At 41.1% G+C, this 16,519-nt stretch overlaps 1 protein-coding gene across 1 annotated transcript in view; it reads left to right on the top strand.

The window, feature by feature from the left end:
- Window positions 1–4,609: 4,609 nt before the first annotated feature.
- akap12b (A kinase (PRKA) anchor protein 12b) overlaps window positions 4,610–16,519 on the top strand; it is a 46,770-nt gene continuing 34,860 nt past the window's right edge. Inside the window, exon 1 of the mRNA XM_037086312.1 lies at window positions 4,610–4,959. Within this exon, the coding sequence (XP_036942207.1) occupies window positions 4,825–4,959 (135 nt within the window). The 5' untranslated portion in view covers window positions 4,610–4,824. The remainder of the gene's footprint in view (window positions 4,960–16,519) is intronic.

The following is a 16,519-nucleotide window of genomic DNA, read 5'->3' as shown; positions in this document are numbered from 1 at the left end:
CTCCGTGTGTTTGTGATTTCACACCCAGCAGTCGGCCTGTGGCTCAGCCCATCTGTTGTTTGGACACTTGCGCTCTCTTCCTGTTGAGGAGATTCTTCAGTGCAAACCTTTTTGTTGTTGTTGTTAAGCTTACTCTTTCTCTTTCACTCAACTGGCATGTTAAAATAAGTTTTCTGTAAATTTTTCATTTTATTAGTTTTTCGACCTAAGTGCAGCTTTACTCCCACAGGGGGGGCGGTCTGTGTTGGAAGCCTGCCAGAAAGCCATCGTTCAGGCCCCCTAGCAGCACCCTGTGGTGCGGCATCTGTCATTATGAGGTGTTTGCAGGATGGAGCCAATGTACATGTGTGCACATGTGTGTGCCTATCATAGCTGGCATTCCACACCTGCTAAGTCTGTTATTCTCTGTGTTCGCCGGTCAGGATCTGGCACTTAAAAAATACAGTTGTGGCTGCAGGAATGCTCTCATTTTACAGTAGGGCTGCAACAGCATATTTAGTGTCTGTGTGTGTTTGTGTGAGACTGAAGCCTCTTGTTTTGAGCTGATGACAGATTTTAAGACATGCTGTTGACGAGGAGAGGCCTTCGTCATTGCTTTGTAACGTGCTGGAAAATCCCCACCGCGTCAGGTTCCAGTTGTTTATGTCGAACTTCTGACTCGATCAGCTGAAGCCTCCAGTTTGTTTAAGCTCTCATCTTTTAGCACTCATATTTAATAGACTGGCTAATTTCAGTACCAAGGCCAGGTCCTTTTGAATGTTGTGTGAGTGTAACTCTAGCGTAGCTGGATTACCAACAGGGTAAAACGCAGGCAACTGCCCCTGAACCTCAGACTTCCAGGGCACCCAAAGGTCTCAGAGGCATGCTGCCTTCTGTTACAATATCAACTGTAATCTTGTTGCCTCATTTATTGGATGAATTATGTTTTGGGGTTGTTGAAATACCTTCATGTTTGGGACACATATCCACTTGGATATTAGATTTGTGTTATAGGATCAAATGATGAAGTGGTTCAGTTTTGTATCCAAAAGGTCAAAGGTCACTGTGACTAGTAATATTCAGCAAAAATACTCTGGCCAATATTCAGCGCCACAGTTCAGGAGCAGTGATTTGGCTGGTGTGTGTGTGAGTGTGTGTGGAGGCATACAACCACAAAGCGGTCATTTTTTGCGAGGTTCTCTCTAAATGTGTGGGATCCCTAATTATTAATTACTTTTCATAATCATGGGACGACAGCCGAAGTGAGGCTTTGCACAGGAAGTCGGTCAGTTGATGTTCTTAATATCCTGGTGCCATTTTGCATGTAAACAATGCTGTATCTGTGTGTCAGACTGTACGCCCATGTGTCTGTCATTACTTTGACATAATGACATGATTAGGTTATATTCAATTAGATCTTCATAAACTGGTGATCATAATCACATCAACTATGCGGTTGTAGAAGGAGCTGTAATGTAACAGACGCGCATTTGAAGCTAATAGATGGACAAATACTGAGCTATGCAACAGGAATTTGACTGTGAATTGATTATAATCAAATCAAATGCATTTTATTTATGTATCCCGAAATCACAATCACATTGCCTCTGTTGGCATCACAATCTGCACAGTGCATGCCATCCTCTGTCCTTAGAACCCCGAGCAGAGGAGCACCTTCAGCGAGAGACTAATTGTTCCCAAATGCATCACAAGTGCCGCAGGAAGTCATTCCTACCTGTGGCCATAAACTTTACAACTCCTCCCTCTGATGATCAGACTCAAATGGCTATATTTCTATTTCTACTCTGCACTGAGCATCTGGAACAAAATCAATTTCCCCCCAGGGATTAATATAGTATTCTGATTCTGACTCTGATTCTGATTGATTTGAGTGAGGAAAAAAGGTGCCATTCTGAGAAAAAACACAGGCAAATCACTGCTACATCACTGTTTTTGATTCAATGTGACATTACTTCAACTTCCAGGAACTGAACAAAAACCTACTGTGCATATAATGTTGACAAACAACACGATTTCACAGTATATTCTGACAGTAAACTATCTGTAATTGTGCTTTTGCGAGTAGTAAAAATGGTACAGAATACTGTAATTGGGGGTACAGCACCATACAGTCATTGAGCTACAAAATATTGTAGTTTTACAAGAGGGTATTAAGTACCATGCTAAAAGCAGGGAAACAGGCCCATAAATGGTCCAACAAGGCACACATGCTAACAGGCTAACATGGTATCAGGTCTACAAGTGGTCCGACAGGGTACACATGCTAACATTCTAACGGCAAACACCTAACAGGCTAATAAGGTTACAGAAATTATATATATGTAATATAAGTTATATATGTAATATAATATAATTTAAAATAAAAAAATATTAAGTCATTGTATTTAACTTTCAATTCATAGGTCCAAGAACTTGACACTGTCTTTATTCTTTTCCATCCTTGTGGGTTTTTACCAGGTCAAAAATGGCTAATTCAGAATTATCTTCATTATCTCACAATTATCTATCTAAAGTTGAGTTGTACAAGTCAAGTCAGTTTGCATAATTTCACCAGGTCATCACACGATGTATGAGTGTGAAGGAGTCAAGTCTCAAGTCCTGATTTTTGCGACTTGAAGCGGCATTTAAGGTTTCAATACTCTTACAAAAAGAGTGGCTCAAATGACTAGTATAGGCTTGTGTGTATGTTATCATAAAAATGAATACGAGTCTGACAATCGTCCCTGGAAGAGCCCCCCTCTGATCTATAAAAAAACACATTTGGACTATATTATTTCTTTATGTTAAGATCAGGTTGCTATTGTCTGCTCTTTGCACACACTCAGACCTTCAGTCAAGGCCTGTGTGAACTTGGCTTTGAGCCGTAGAGCTGTAATTTGCAAAAAAAAAAAAAAGAAGAAGAATTCCAAACAAAATGGCACATGGCTCAACCTACAATTAACACTAAACCTCAACATCATCTCTCCTTGAGCGAGGCAGACAGCACGGCAGTCTGTCACCTACAGATGAATAATGTGGTGTTCTGTATGTGGGTGTGAGAGAGATTAGATCGGAGATTTCTAACTACGTTTGTGAGCGAATATTATTTCACTCGGTGATTAGAGCAACCTGAAATGATTCATCTTGAGTAGAAATGACAAAGCACACAAATCCCAGTGGATGAAACCAGAAGCTACAGCGACACTCGTGTTTGTTTTAGTTTTTTTTTTTTTTAGGTGAACCACAAGAAGAAAAATCCCAGACATGTGAAACTTGAACCAACTGGCACATTTGCATGTAAACGTGGATGTTTTTTTGTTTTTTTTTAACCTTGTTTACCCCCAGAGTAAGATTTAGAGAGAGGAGACATTATCAGTCATGTAAAATAAATATAAAAGTAGCTCTATCATATTGAATAACAGACTAAATTTAGAAAACAGTTGCATTCTAAATTTGACTCTATCAAAGTATAATTTGTCTTAAATTTCTGTCAATATATTGTGGGGTTTTTTTGTTTGTTTGTTTGTTTCTGGTCAAGTATTTTTTACTTGTAAGAGTTGGCCATCTGTTGAACTCAGAGGGCAGTTTGCCATGACAGTAACCGCTAACTGCTGCTAAGTGTCGCTGCTCTAGTTAGCACAGTTAGCTGTGCAGCCAGTGGTTAAGGCTGTGTGCTCGGGGACCACCAGGGGGGTGTTTGCACAATCACTGATGCTTTTACATGCTTTCATCTTAAAAATTTAATATGCCTCATTTCCCAGCAGACAACATGAGCCATCTGCCCTGGCAACCATTTTGATTGACAGCTCATTTGCGTAGGTGTGCCCGCCCTAGAGCCTACAACAGCCAGTGTGTGATTGTGCAGACAAGTGACCAACTGGCTCTTCTTACTCCTGAGCCACTTCCATGCCTCAGATAACTGATGCATCTTGTAGCCAATGAGACCCAGTGATATATAGTTTATAGTTTTTATTATTATTTTAAAGACATACATTTTGAATTTCTGCAAATGTATGTCATTTTATATGTTTTGCTCTTAGGCTGTTTTTCCACCTAAGCACTTGTGTTTGACTATACTGTATATATATCTGACCGGTGCAAAAAGCAGTAAACAAGAGTTATAAAACACTGAGATAAGACAAAATATAAAATAGCTTCAGATTCAGACTTGCTTGTCTGTGCAGGTGAAAAGGCTTTTTTATGCTTTGTTTTATGTTTTTTTTTTTTTATGTTCAAACATCAGACAAAGGATGTAAGAAGTGCAATAATTCTTTATTCGGTGAACTGTGTTCAAATTGAAAGTCACCTGTACGGGTGCATGTTTTGTCTCTATGTGCTTTAAAGGTTCTCTAATTCAACGTACCAATCTCCCAAGATGGAAGTCTACTTTCTGCGAGTAAACGATGCTTTAACCTTATCTTTCATCTGTTAACCTTCATCCTCTCCTCTCCATCAGCACCGTGTCTGATGGTGATGATGCTGCTGCTGCAAGGCGTGCCGCGGCGCACCGGAGCCCCCCATGTGATACCGGAGGAGGGAGGGAGATGGAGGTGGAGGAGGAGGGAGGAGGAGGAGGAGGAGGAGGGAGGAGGGGGTGTCCTGAAAGAGTTTGCTGGTCCTCGCACTTAATCGCTCCAGACCAGATCCAGGCCACCCCGGGGCGGAGCTGCGCTGTGAACAGCTCGTCACTCGGCCGCTGTGGATACTCGCTCCGCCGTAACGCACCGCAACCTTTGCCGCAGCTGCTGGCGTCGGAGAACCGCTCACGACTGTGTTTGTTTTTTGTTTCTATTTTTTATTTTTGAAGACTGAAGAGGTTTTTTTGGGGGGCTGATCTGGTTCGCCATGGGAGCGCAGGGCTCAGTGCAGCAGGACGGGAAGAGCCAGGAGGATGCGTCGGCTTCAGCCTCAGCCTCCGCGGGGGAGCTGAGCGCGGAGGTGAACGTGATCCAGGAGGGAGGCAGCGTCCTGGAGAGCAAGGTAGAGAGCGATGTCTCCGTCATGTGTGTTCATGCTGTCCCGTTTATTAAGTTAGACGTGACGATCCCGCTTCAACTGTGTGTTTGCAAACATACCTGTCGTCCCCTCCTCCTCCTCCTCCTCCTCCTCCTCCTCCCCCTCCACACTGTCACTGTGTCACTGTGCGCATCAGTGCCGTGCTGCAGCGCTCAGGCTCCATGTGCTGGGATTTTCTCTCTTGTTTTTGCTGAGTAATGGGTCGAGTTGTCTGCAGTCCCGCAGTAATAAAACGCCAGCAGCTCAGATCCGGATTTACAACAACAACAACAACAAACAGCCACAATTTTCATACATCTTGACAGTTCGGGTTCTGTTTGGTTGAAGTATTTTATCATTGCATGATAACATTGTTCTCATGTGGTGGCACTTTCACGGTTTTGATTTCATCATTTCCTTTCACCACTAAATTCAAGATGAAAAAACAAAACAAAACAATATTTGCATTTTAATGCGAAGCTGAGGGAAGAAGAGTAAAGTTGTGACAGATGTGCAAGGTCAGAATAAGGAAAAAAAAAGAAAGAAAGGTCAAGATGTGCATCATGTGGCTCTTAATGTGTGGATAAAATATAAAAATCTTATAAAATAAGATAAAATAAAACGTAATTTCGTCAAATTTTCCCACTAAATTAAAGGTAACAACCTTATATTTGCATTTTAAAGCAAAGCTGCTCATCTGCAAGGGACTGTGTGATATGTACATATGTTTTTTTCAAAGTATATTGGTCATTTAAAAAAGCCAATATAATAACATGTATCGTGTGACTGCCAGCATATCGATAGAATATACAAAACCCTTCTAAATTTAAGAATAAAAAAACAGAATAAACTGAATATGATATAATATGCAGCCTATCAAAACCACATATTATCATTAAAGCCGCAATTCACTCTCGATTAACTCATCTCACACATACAAATCACATCACTCGAGATTTAATAAGGTAATTTCATTATTGTTGGGGTTTTTAATTGACCCTTCGAGTTGAGCACTTTGACCTGTGTCAATGAATAGTAGATTAAACGCACTGTCAGCATATCTGGAGGGGCTGTGCCAACCTGTAGGTCTGTCCTGTCCCGGTTAAGTGCCACCTGCTTGATAAAGAACACCAGATTATACATGATGTTTTTCTTTACATTTTTAATCTCAAGGAGAATAAACTCCTGTAGGAGTGAACCTGTCTTTCCTTACCTCCTCGTCCGTGCAGCACGTTGTGGCCGGCTGCCGTCCTCCTGAGGGATCTTGCCGACTCTGCACTGTCACCTCGGTGTAAATTGCTCAGCACTGTGTGACTGAATATTTGGAAAGCACCCTCTAATGACTACGTATGTGTCGCCACCTGCTCTGTTCACGCCGCCCATAATGTATTGGATTTATTGACTTTTTTTTGTTTATGGGCTGGAGGTCAACAGGTCAGATATTGGGAGTCTGAGAGGTCAGCAGTAAAGGTCACGTGACACCGAGGGGGGGGGGTGGGGGGTTGTTAAGTGAGACAGAAAGCAGAGAACAGTTAAACAGTCAAGATTGTATCAGAGCTCCTTGTTTTTTGTTTCCCCATGAACTTCTTGTTTTTAGACGCTGGCGTGTTTGTGCAGAAGTTTTGGGGTTTTTTTAATTTCCCAGAACACTGACGTCATCCTTCGCGGCGGTTGGATGTTTTTGTTAAGCTGTCTCCGCCGTTATCGCAGGTATCATCGCAAAATCAGTCCGCATTATTTGTGCTCGTGTCTTCCCGCCACATTGATTTGTGTGATATGAAATGCTTCACGGGTGCCAGTGCGGCTGCCTGTCTGTGAGCCTTGTGATTTTCCAGCTGTGACGGCTGTGAGACACAGTTTCCACTACTGACATCTCTCTGCAAGTAGGTGGTCCTTTTTGCTGCTGGCATCCTTTTAATGCCAGCCACAGTCATAATGTTTGTCTGTTGCTGGACATAATCTAATCTAGTTTATGAGCAAAAGCAGGAAACCAGCAGCCACAGCACAATAATTTAAGAGGGTTACCACGAGTAGAAATATGAGATGCGACAACTGCAGGCGGCTTTTCTCAGTGAGGATAAAAAGACTTCTCCTCAGGTGGTACGGGGCAAGCCATGATGGACCAGTGGCGAGTCCAGCTCAGCATCAGGGTACGATTGATGCTATTTTATTCACAGTTCCAACAACAACAACACCGCTTCATGCCTTTTAAATAAGCAGGTGCAGCTCAGTGGAGAAACCAACAAGGTCACGGTCCCCAACACAAATACATTTCATACAGCCAGCCAACAAATCAGCCACCATCTCCCCACTGTTCAAAACTACAAACAGCTGTTTTACATGAGATAATGAGACCCAGAGGCGTCAGGAGGGGTTTAAGTGGCGTCACCTGTGAGCACAAAGAGACGATGTAGGTTAGACGTACAAGTACACACTGTGAAAATGGACTCTGGTGTTGTCAAACCAGAGTCATTAAACATGATACTGAAGTGTTTTCATTTTGTGCTTTCGGGCCTAAACAACACCCCCAGCGCATCAGAGAGTTCTCTCTGGTCATGAACCTACCTACAGTCTCTACCTACAAACTCACACATTAATACATCCCAATTCATCTAATATTGTCATATATAAAGGAATAATATATCACAGACAGGTGCCATTTTTCTGCAGTTTAGGTACTTTTATATTTTTTGTCTTTTGCTATAATAATACTTTAAATGCAGTAATTCTACTTGTAATGGAGTATGTTTACATCGCGGTATTAATACTTGTACCCAAATATCTGAGTAGGCCTGGGACAGAATGAAAATTTCATGCTGTGAATCATCAAAACATGCCTAACACCCTTAAAATGCCACTTAAACGTTCTGGTATCACCTCACTTTTCGGTAGTAAATATTTTTATGTTTAAATGTCAAGACAGCTTCTCAAAGTCTCTCAGGTGAAATTCACAGCAATCATCTTCTCCTGGATGTTTTTATTGTGTTTTGCGATATAAACTTTATTGTCCCGCCGCTTCATCTGAGCCAGCCAGTTGTGCGATTGTTGCAAAAAGTGAGCAAAATGTTCTGTTTTTTTTCCCCTGTTACAAAGATTCTCATTTCGAAAGGGCAAAACCTGTAAATGCAGGGGAGGGTTGTGGCATAAAGCCCCTGGTTGTGGCATAAAGCATTTTGTTTCTGAAGGGGAGGCAGAGAAGAGCACATTATCAAGTTTTCTCTGGATGTGAACCACAGTTATCTGAGAGGAAAACAATGACTTTGATAAATTACACAACTCATGTACGATTCTTGTTGAGTTTATTAGATTGTTTCAATAAAATTAGTAGATAGTATGTCAACTAGAGCTGCAAATGATTGGCAGATGAATCAGTTAGTTAATCAAAGGAAAAGCTAATTGGCAACTATCTTGATAATAGATTTGTCATTTTGGTCATTTTCAAGCAGAAATCTCAAATGTTTGCTGGTTCCAGCTTCTTAAATGGGAGCATGTGCTGCTTTCTTCTCTTTATAACAGCACATGAAGAGTCTTTAGGAAATTGTGATGAGCATGTTTCACATTTTATAGACTAAATCATTAATGGATTATTCTGGAGATATAATTGGCAGATAGCAGGCTTAATGTCAAGACATTTTATAAGTGCTGCCACAGCGTGCTGGCTCCTCCTCCAAAATAATCTCTAAAATCTCTTTCTCACAAGCTCCTCCGGTTGCTGGGTTCATCGCCTTGTTCACACAAGTTGTGTGTCTCTGTTTTGGAAATCTTTCTCAACCTGACTTGAAGATTAAAGAGAGAGCTGCAAAGCTTGCGCAATAAGAAACATTTATCATGTGATGGTTGATGAGGGAAGTTACCTGCCATTTGGGAAGCGAGACCATGTTTTTTTCATAATGTTGCTTCGCTCTCTGTTTATCTGATCTTCAGTGTCGGGGGGGCGGTGCAAAGATGCAGGTCTATGCAGAAAACCGTGCTATGTGTTATTTTAGTTTGCAGGTGTTTTGCAGAAGAGCACTCCTAATGTGCAACAACCGATGTAAGGGACAAGGGACAGACATGGCAGCCATGCACACCCCCCAGAATTTTGCCTGGAGAGGCATGTACAGCCAAAAAAAAATCTTAATGTAAAAAAAAAAAACAAAAACAAAAACTTCTACATTTGGAATAAGGCCTGAAGGGGCGCTCTGTAGTTTTAGAGAAGAAATTCAAACCAAGAATTTTGATAATAATATAAACTAAGAAATAAGAAATATAAAGCTGTTCTCAGAGCAAAATAAGGTCCCCAGAACACTGTCTGAAGCCAGAAAGGTGGCAGGGTCCGCCACATATAACAAAGTAAAACAGCATGCGTCGTCCTTAAAGGTCAGTTCATTTATTCAGTCATGAAGACAAAGAAAGTTTGATCATTTAGTTTGCTTTATTATGAAAATCAATGAATCTGTGAAGATAATTCTTGTCTGATTGAAAATGTCTTCCCAAAAATGACGTTGTGCACCTTTAACATGAGGAAAGCTTTCGGTGACATGTTTGGTTGAACCTTTGGTCTCAGTGTGCTGTTTGCAGCTGCAGCAGGGAGAAATGTTAAAAGACTGGAGATAGCAAAAATGTGATTTATGCAACTTTTGAGTTTTAGTTTGCTTTTGTTTTTTTCCGTGTCCTGATATGAAAGACTAATTAAATAAAACACCCCCCTTTTTTCAGTGTATTTTTTGGGTCTTTTTGGCTTCATTGACAGAGCTGAAGACGTGACAGGGCTGCCGCCGCGAGGACAACACCTCTGTGATGCTCTGATGCAGCGTCCTGTCTCTGTCTGCAGTCACCACTACGTGCTCTCACTCAGTGTCCTGCCCAGCACACTATCTGACTGGTCACACGTCACAAGTAAACAGCCTATCAGCACTGGACAGTGTGAATCTGCAATGTCATTAGTAGCTAAAGTTATCCAACAAATGCAGTGGAGGGGAAGTATAAAGTAACAAAAACACTGGAGTCAAATGAAGTTATAATGATAATTTTGGTGGTTAATAATTGGTTACAGATACTGGTTTAATGGTCTCCTTAATGGCTAATAATCAATATCGATATTGGTGCTTAAAAATCATTGGTCAGTGTCTAGTAAGAAGGCTTCTTGCCTCTTTTTTTCTTCATTTCTCATTTCACCTCCCTCTCTAAAGAATAGCTTTCTATATTGCTTTCCAGATGAGGAGTAAATATCAGTATCTGATATAACATGTACTCGAGCACAAGTAAAAGTAGATTATGTCATGTGTTAGATCTGATATTCAGCTTTATTATTATTATTATTATTATTATTATTATTATTATTATTATTATTATTATTATTATTATTATTAGAATCCTTGTTTTTTTTGTTGTTGTTTGTTGTGTCGATTTGAAGATACAATAAATGAATTTAACAATATGCGACCATGGCTAAAGTTATCAAATAAATTGAACAGAGTAAGAAGTAAAATATTTTCCTCCAAAATGTGTATAAAATAGGAGACAATTAAAATATTCATGTAAAGGACAAGTACCTCAAAATTGTACTTAAGTACCGCACTTGAGTAAATGTACTTGGTTACATTCCATCGCTGCTCACGTCTACACCGACCGACAAAGGAACAAAAGTGAACACGGCACGTAAACTTTAGATCTGCATCACATGTCGGCTCCTTCCATCACTGCAGCGGTGGCAGATGACTCCAATGATCAGACATCATGTTATGCAATATAATGTGCGCTGATTAAGGCTGGTGCGTTCCTGTATAATGAGCTGCAGCTGATCAGACGCTGCTGCGGCTCTGATTATCCTGTTTAGCAGAGAGAGAGAGAAACAGGGGAAGGGGGGGAGGGAGGGAGGGGGGGAGGGGGTGGAGGCGGAAAGGGTCAAACAGAGGATCCATTGAGGATGGGCCGGGACGGGGACAAGCCGGGGGCCCCCGTGTGCACCGGCCCAAAACAAGAGGAAGGAACCAACATGGGGAGGGGGGCGGAGCAGCATTTTGGGTGGGCAGGGGGAAGAGGGGACGGGTGTGGAGCCCAGAGAGGGGGGAAAAAAAAGTTTGGGTAAGAGAGAGAGAGTTAACGGGGGACCTGCCAGGGTGACATAAAGGCAGATGAATCAGCCGATTGTCTCCCTGAGTCCTCCCTCCTGCCTGATTTTAAAAGGACACTGATGACAGAGGATGAGTGATGAAGAAAAAAAAGAGCAAACTCAGTGTTTGTGAGTGTGTGTTGAAGGTGGAGGTATGGGAACCTGAAGTCTATGAAAACTGAAATAAGATCTGACTCGCTTTGCACCTGCTCTTAACTGCTTTGTTTACTTTCAGCCGGTTACACACTGAACATCATCTCAGACTCAGACAGCGTCGTTACATGAAAAATATTAGAGATTAATCCACTTATTTACTTTCACTCACCAGACAAAGGTGAGTTTATTTTCCGTTATGGAAACAGCACATGTTTACGGTGAGGTCCATGGGTTCCTATCAATGTAATTCAATCAGCCGTGTTAGAGCTGAAAGTCAAGTGACGATGGTTATTCGAATGGTTATTTTAAGTGAAGTGACATTTATGCAAGGACAGACAACAAATCGAGGTTTGTTTTATACATGGACATAAAAAATGTCATAAAAACAGATGGAAACAACGCAGGCCTGATGTAGTTTCCCACTGGCAAACAGAGGAGGCTAACAAAACCCAGTCTGTGTGCGTACTGAGAGAGGAAACAGGAATGATAAGGTTATTTTTCTCTCTTCCAATCATTTACTGTAAATCTCTGCCCACTGTGATTCATTATACATTAAAGGTTTGGAGAAAAAGGAAAAAGAAAATGAAACTTAAACAGTCAAATAAGTTGTTTTCTCAAGTCCTGTTTTAGATACAAATTTGAGGTTGAACTTGTTGAATGTGTCCATTTTATGCAACCTTCTGCTTCTAAAACTCTAAACGTTGTTGTTTTTACTCCCGTTTGACAGCTACTGCTACTATTACTGCCTTACTTTCTTCAAATTATTTTTGTTCTGGTAAACCGGAGGATTAAGTGGTTTTTGGAACAACGTCGGTCGGCAAAGTATCGGGACCATCGTTTGTTTTTGGCTGACTGAGCTTGTTAGATCGCGTTCAAGTGCAGCGCGAGGCTCCATGAATTAAAATACAGTCAGAGCAGCTCCCCTCAGGTGAAGCATCAAATATCCATATGGTATAATATAGGGTGATAATTGATAATTACACAATTGGATACTTGAACTTTCCATGATGAGTATTTTTCTAAAAGATTAAATCAAATGTATGATTATGTTTTCTTAATTTTGTTGAAGAAAAACATGAAGTGGCCTTCTGCAAATTAGACTCTCAGGCAGCTCGCTGTCTTCCATCTCTCAGATTCACTGCCAGCTCCATTACTGACAAAAATGGGGGATGTGTTTGAGGACTCAAAAAAAAAACCCAGAGCTCTTTTGTTCCTCTCCACTCTCAGCCCTTACAAATTAGACTTCACTCCAATAGTTTGATCTAATAATGAGTCCACCGGACAATATAAAAATCCCGATAATGGCATCAACATCACAATGTTACATAATGTCTCGCATGATTTGCAATGTCACGGTGCCTCTGAAGTCTTACGAGCTTCACTTAGCCATTTAATTGTTGACTCATCTTTTTCATTAAATGCTCTCAGTTGACTCTAAGTAGACAAAAACATGTTTTACCTCAATGAAAGCTGTCATCAATCATCTACACCAGAACAAATCCCATTAGTTTGACTTTCTTCTCAAAAAATGGAAAAGATGTCTCAGCAGTGTGTGTGTGTGTGTGTGTGTGTGTGAGTGTGTGGCAAATTTATTTTCAAAAATTAATGTACTGCTCATTTCATCCAATCGATGAAAAAGTGAAAAATATCTGCCTCAGTCTTTAAAATTTATGGTTAATATTCTAGTTTGCAGTTGCTAATTTATGAGGGGAAGTTGGACGTCTCCATCTGTGATCATCTGTCATCTGCAAACAGTAACAATCTGTTTAAGACACTTATTTTTACTTCATTTTGTTGTCACAAGCAAAGCACTACGTGGGAGCTGATACAGCTGAGATGTCACAACCTCATTTAAGATGACAGCCCAGGCACACACGCAGACAGACGGACAGACGGACAGAAGCTGTTGTACTCTTGAAGCAGACGAAAGAGAAAGGTGGCGAATTGTTTCCAACATTGACGTGTTTGTTGATGTGCCATGCTCGCGCTGGGGCATAGTTTAGGACCGAGTAAGCCCAAATTGGAAAATGGCCTTAAATTCGATTTGAATGGTTGAATGTTCCATTCACATTAGCTGCACAAACATGAGCACGGGAACATCCAGGGCGCTCAGTGTTTCTCCCCGTCTGTGCTGCTGGTGAAGGTGTGAAGAGGGATTCTCCTGTGTCCCGCAATGATGTGTTATTGAATGTATGGCCCCATCGGGATTCTTGCAGCTTCTCTGTTCCAATCAATCATTCTGATTGGAAGACTCTGCCACATCAGCGTCCCGATTATAGTGCCCATCTTTACTGCTTCACCAGTTGAGGTAGCTGAAAGGAGAAGGTCATCAGAATTAAATCATTACTTGATATTTGCCCAGAGCGGCGAATTATTACCTCCCCCATGCTGCAGCCTCTTGAATAAATTAGTATAAATTGTATCTCTATGATTAGATGTGATCATGCACACAATCGGATTACTGTATAACTGCTTTACTTGTCTCTCACAGAGAATCCTCTAAACAGTTTAGAGATCAATTACTCCCATTTGACCCGTCGTCTGTGTGTGAAACACTGGGCTGCTGGCTGATTTCAGACAAAGGTGAAAAGGTGAAGACAAAGAACTCACTTTAGGTTAGAACTGATGTGGTATGAATTTTTACCATAAAACTGTGAGACTCTGCCTGCGAATTAAAAAGTAATGCCTCATGTCGAAGTCTCTGCCGGCTCCTCGCTGCGACACTCTGCTCAAAATAAACCTCCCTCTCCTCCGTTACGTCACGAGCCTCTGAGGACTCGCACGCCCATATCGCCTCTTCCCTTTTAGCTCCATGATTCACCGCTTTATCTTTGGACTCACCTGTTAGCTTGTGCTCTGTCTCTGTGAGAACAAGAGTGGAAATGCACCTGGTTGTATCCATTTTGTTTGACATTACTTCTTGCAGCTGCCGAAACAAAATGGCGCTGTCCTAATCTGATGTTGTGAGCCAGATGTCCAAAGTTTATGCTCCCAAAATGATGCCTCCAAGTTTACCTCTGTGAGCCTTTTCTTATCCGGCACCCTTTGCTTTAGAAAGAAAAAACTGTGGGGTTTTTTTCAGGGTGTTGCATTTATAACCAAGTGAAACTGCATCAGTAAACAGTCTGAGAAGTCGCCTCTGTAGGATCTGACATCTGTCAAAAGAACAAAAAGAAAGCAAATGTCTTTCTGTTAATGTTGTACCAAAATCTACAATTAGTTGTTCTTCTGGTGTTTTTAGAAGCTGTTACTGAACAGCTTCAGGAACTTGATCATTACCTTTATTGACATGTAGCCAAAACCAAAACCAACTTGATAAGAAGAAATTTCTCTTGAAGTTTACCCTTGACGTTACCTTTGCAATTGGCATTTAAGAGGTTTTACAGCAGGTTACCTCTGTTCATAAGAAAGACCAGTTATTCGTGACAAGTGGTCACATAAACATTCAACCAACAACTCGCCATCATCAGTTTTTCTGGTGAGAACAGGCAGATAATTTCTTCCTAAATTGTCAGGTTTTCAGCATCTCAGGACCCCGTAAGGTGTTTAATTCAGGGCTGTGTGAAGTAAGCTTTCAAGAAAAAAAACCTTGTTATTCATAGTGCGCCTCATTCCCTCCCTCGTGTACATGAACCTGCTCACCCTCTCTTTCCGCCTCCCTCTCTTTTTTTGCACATCCATTTTTCATCAGCTCTGGTCCTGATGCAGCATTAACTGCTTCACAGAGCACACTGGAAGATGTGTGATGTCATGATGTGTGTGTGTGTGTGTGTGTGTGTGTGTGTGTGTGTGTGTGTGTGTGTGTGTGTGTGAGTTAGTGTGTGTGGTGCTGGTGGGAGTCGGAGCATCTGAAGGACAAATGGTGAATCATTGCTGTGGTGCAGCTGCTCTCCTGCGTACTCGTGTAGGACGGTGTAGTCGCTCTAATCTCAGTTCAGGACTGAGATTTACTGTACTGACCAATCACACCACCTGTATATCACAGTCGCTGTCCAATAACTGTAAAACACATTGGCCTGAAAAAGAGAGAGACTCCGTGTTTTGGACTGTCTTTACTCCGGTACTGTGCTAAAGTACAATTTTGAGTATTTTCAGTTCATACATCTACTGTACCACTTTCCAGTGCTTTCACTCCAAGACATGTGTCTGAGTTGTTTTGCAGAGTATCATTTCAAAAAAACTATTTTAAGGATGTTAAACTTAATAAAAAGCTCTTTAAACATTACACATACATACAATGACTACATAACTGCAAGACTTGAAACAGTCAATCGCCTGCAACTGCTAGATCTCGGCACAAGCATGCTGCATGCTAATTTGAATTTAGTATACAATAATAATATTTTTAGGCAAAAAGTAAGAAATCTCTGTGTCTTCGCTACCTTAAAGGGGGCTCTGTATTTCGACAGAGGGGCTGTTGCAGAGTCCGCCATATTTTATCACAAAGTGCACGTATACATGCACAGTAATAAACTGATCATTGTATTATTGATGGAGTTAACCAATTAATCAAGCGGTCATGTAAACAGCATAATGTGATATGCTCTATTGGATTAAAGCTGTTATCCAATCATTAGAAATCCGATAAACAAACCTATTTGTTTCACCATTTATTCAATTTTATTTGCTGCATATGTGTACCGTTACCCGAGAGGACGCGGTTGCATTTTCTGTTTACATGCGTAACGTGAATAAGGGAAGAGCATTTTTTTTTTTGGCATGCTTTGTGAACCTAATAAATCTCACAGAAGGAGGAGCCCTGACTGGCAGAGAGACCATGACATGACGTCATGTTGACAGGATGCTTGGAAAAAGAACAGTTCTCCAGCTTACATCATGTTCGGGAAAGAAATCCAACTACTTGAGGAAATCATGCAAACCAGCTTTTATTTCATTACCAAAGTGCATGTAAACACGTTATTCCAGATTATCGGACTATTGTGGTCATGTAACTGTGCTCAGTGTTTCTACAGCAGCCCAGAACTGACAAACCAAACACCGGCTCTGGAGAGGGCCTCTTTGCTGGGCCCTCCCAGCTAAATCCCACGGACTGGACCTTTTACTTATGTGTACAACTGTTGGAATGCCAGACTTTAACACATGGAGTATTTATATATAGGGTAAGCTTCCCCATGTGTGTTTCCTTGAGCAGCCCTGCCTCGCAAAATGTGACTAAATTGCAAATGATGTATATTTCAAAAAGTAATGTAGTGTTTACTAATGTGGTAATGCGTTATTTTATTTATCTTCTCTTGCAAATAAACGCCTGATTTATGTTATTGTGATTAAACTTGT

The sequence above is a fragment of the Acanthopagrus latus genome, chromosome 22, assembly GCF_904848185.1.
Source record: "Acanthopagrus latus isolate v.2019 chromosome 22, fAcaLat1.1, whole genome shotgun sequence".
Classification (NCBI taxonomy): Eukaryota; Metazoa; Chordata; class Actinopteri; order Spariformes; family Sparidae; genus Acanthopagrus; species Acanthopagrus latus.
This window is presented reverse-complemented; position numbering and strand designations above follow the sequence as displayed.